General features: G+C 31.4%; 1 protein-coding gene and 1 non-coding gene across 4 annotated transcripts; one reads left to right on the top strand and one right to left on the bottom strand.

Moving 5' to 3' along the window:
• Positions 1–214: 214 nt before the first annotated feature.
• On the top strand, positions 215–2,214 carry LOC139882826 (eukaryotic translation initiation factor 2 subunit beta-like). Of its 3 annotated transcripts, none has more exons than XM_071867105.1 (7): positions 215–349; positions 516–578; positions 1,023–1,196; positions 1,299–1,444; positions 1,539–1,681; positions 1,802–1,887; positions 2,022–2,214. In XM_071867105.1, exons 2-7 carry the CDS (start codon positions 528–530, stop codon positions 2,109–2,111), a joined length of 690 nt encoding a protein of 229 aa, XP_071723206.1. In that variant the 5' UTR covers positions 215–349; positions 516–527; the 3' UTR covers positions 2,112–2,214. The 3 variants fall into 3 exon arrangements, with proteins under 3 accessions (XP_071723206.1, XP_071723199.1, XP_071723192.1); XM_071867098.1 differs by having other exon boundaries at positions 217–349; positions 505–578; XM_071867091.1 differs by lacking the exon at positions 215–349 and having other exon boundaries at positions 489–578; positions 2,022–2,213.
• Positions 2,215–2,426: 212 nt separating this feature from the next.
• TRNAR-CCU (transfer RNA arginine (anticodon CCU)) lies at positions 2,427–2,499 on the bottom strand. Its single transcript has one exon. It is a non-coding gene; the product is annotated as a tRNA-Arg (tRNA).
• Positions 2,500–2,750: the final 251 nt, after the last annotated feature.

The following is a 2,750-nucleotide window of genomic DNA, read 5'->3' as shown; positions in this document are numbered from 1 at the left end:
ACATCCATTCGTTTATATGTAGAAAAATACGGATATTGCTCATATTTTTTATCTTAAAATTGTTTGGATACGTTAATAGTTGAATTATGTATTAATTTTGTCTGGACTTGGGCCCCAAGTTAAACTTGGAGGCCAAGTTATCTTACAAATCGGTTCCTGCTCCTATAAATGGTTTATGGCCTCTCATTGATCATTATTTCAATTCCTTCAAACCAAAGAGAATTTCCACTAAAAAAATTCGAAGATAAAAAACGTCACTAGTTATAATAAATCGAACTGTTGCGTTATAAAGGAGTACGTTAAAGCCTAAATACGTTACAGATTTGAGTTACGCATTCATCAATTTTAGGTAAATATTCGATTCGATCTGTTGTTATGCTTTTTGTTCATCTGTTGATTGATATAATCTTCATTAATATATTATTATTTGTTTGTGTTTATTTATGTGTTAACTTATTGATTCAGTTTTTTTTTCTTCCTGTTTGACTGATAATTGTGAATTAGTGTGTGTTTAGATTTTGTTAACCATGGCAGAAGAAAACATTCAACAACTTAAGATGGAGGATTCAACGACTAATGTAAGTGTCATACTGTCATTTGATCCTTTTTTTTTTTTTTTTATATCATCTGTTAGATTTTATGCTTAGGGTTTGTATTCAATTGTATCTAATTTTAGGTGAAAAATTGAGACCAACACATCTGTATAATAATGATGGTGTATAATATTGTCCTATTAGAACTATTACTACTGAATTTATGGTATGTTTTGATATCATCATTAGTTTAATAAATAACACCTATAACAATAATTATATTCCCCTGTAATAACAATTAATAATTAGATTCCACTGTAATAAAAATTAGGAAAGAAAACCCCTGAAATACTAAAATTTGGTGATTATGTGTTGCCATTTGCTAAATTGACACAACTAATATGTTTTGGCCACTCCGAATAGAAGTTAATTACTCATATATATTGTTGCTATTTCTAATTTTCTATTTATTTGTAAACCATAATGTAGCTGGCACCATTTGACCCCACCAAAAAGAAGAAGAAAAAGAAGGTTGTCTTTCAAGAGCAACAGACAGATCATCTTGATGATGATGATGATAAAGAAAATGCAGGTGAAGAAAACAGGCAAGAAGGAGTTCCATTGGGACGTAATGATCATGATCGTGACTATACGTATGAGGAGGTACACAATTCTCTCGAGTATTATAATTATAATTAAATTATATGGATATGTACACTTTTGTTCAATTCTATAAATTCAATAAATATGTTTATTTTCTTTCAGCTTTTAGACAGAGTCTTCCGTAATCTGAGTGAGAATAATCCCGAGCTTGCGGCTGATAGGCCGAAAGCCACCCTGAGGCCAGCACAAGTACTTCGTGAAGGAACTAAGAAGACTGTTTTTGTGAATTTCATTGAAAATTGCAAATCGTATGGCTATTATTTTCTATTAATTAATTAGTTGCAGAGGTGGATTTAATAGTATAATATGTTGTTTGCTAAGTTATTGTTTTGTGCTTTTCAGTATGCGTAGGCTGCCAGATCATGTTATGAGTTTTATGCTAGCTGAATTGGGTACGAGTGGATCTATTGATGGTAAACAAAGATTGGTAGTGAAGGGACTATTTTCGCCAAGAACTTTTGAAGGACTATTAAGGCGATACGTCAGTAAGTAACTTTTTTAATCTTTTAATAATTATTATGTATTATGTATTGTATTATGTATGAACTCAAATGTGGATTTGGTTTTTGGTATATATGAATGCTGATTTAAGTTTTTATTTACAGATGAGTATGTGATTTGCAATTGTTGCAAGAGTGCACAAACAATTCTTTCAAGGGAAAATCGTCTTTGCTTCCTCTTATGCGAAAAGGTTTGCTGTTTATACTTTAAACTGTTTATTTCTCATTGTGTTTATTGTTTGCTTATAAATTTATAGTTATAAGTTACATTTTTATATCAACTGAGACAATACCATATTTTTTTGACTGTTTATTTGCTGTGCAGACTGGTTCACGTCGTACTGTTGCTCCGATTAAGGCTGGGTTTGTGGCTGTTGTGAAACGTGAAGTTAGTAATTCTAGAAAAAGTAGGTAATTTGCTAGTTTATATGAGTTCTTATTTTGGAGAATTTCAGAATTTATGTTTAAAAAGATTCTTACTTTGGGATGTAATCTTATTTTTATTTTCTTATGTTTAAAAGATATGAAACCGCTTAATTAGCTTTTTTCTCCTTGCTCTGGCATTTTGATCTCAATAATTGTCACAACTACCGTAGTCCATGTGTTTGTATTTATGTATACCGGCTTAATATTTGCCATGTGTGTAATGGTCGTTCTATTCAAGAACTAATTTTCAGTTCAGCCAGCATATGAAAATAAAAACCATAACCAAACAAAAAATATGAAGTTTCGCGTCAGGTAGGGGTCGAACCTACGACCTTCTGCTTAGGAAACAGACGCTCTATCCACTGAGCTACAGACGCTTTGTTATGGCATTTTAATTATTCAGTTTTATGTTGTACAAACATCTAAAAAAAAATCGAATTCACACTGAGTGAAAAAGATGAACGATGGATCGTAATACTATCATAGAATCTGGTAGTTTGATTTATTATTAAAATGTCACTACTAAAAATGCAATGCCGTTACCATTAATTGCAACTTGAAGTAGTGGCGGTGCTCGAGCATAATAGTTAGGGGCCAAATTTTGTCTAACGTGTGACAAAATTGTATA

The sequence above is a fragment of the Rutidosis leptorrhynchoides genome, chromosome 1 (genome assembly GCF_046630445.1).
Source record: "Rutidosis leptorrhynchoides isolate AG116_Rl617_1_P2 chromosome 1, CSIRO_AGI_Rlap_v1, whole genome shotgun sequence".
NCBI lineage: Eukaryota > Viridiplantae > Streptophyta > Magnoliopsida > Asterales > Asteraceae > Rutidosis > Rutidosis leptorrhynchoides.
This window is presented reverse-complemented; position numbering and strand designations above follow the sequence as displayed.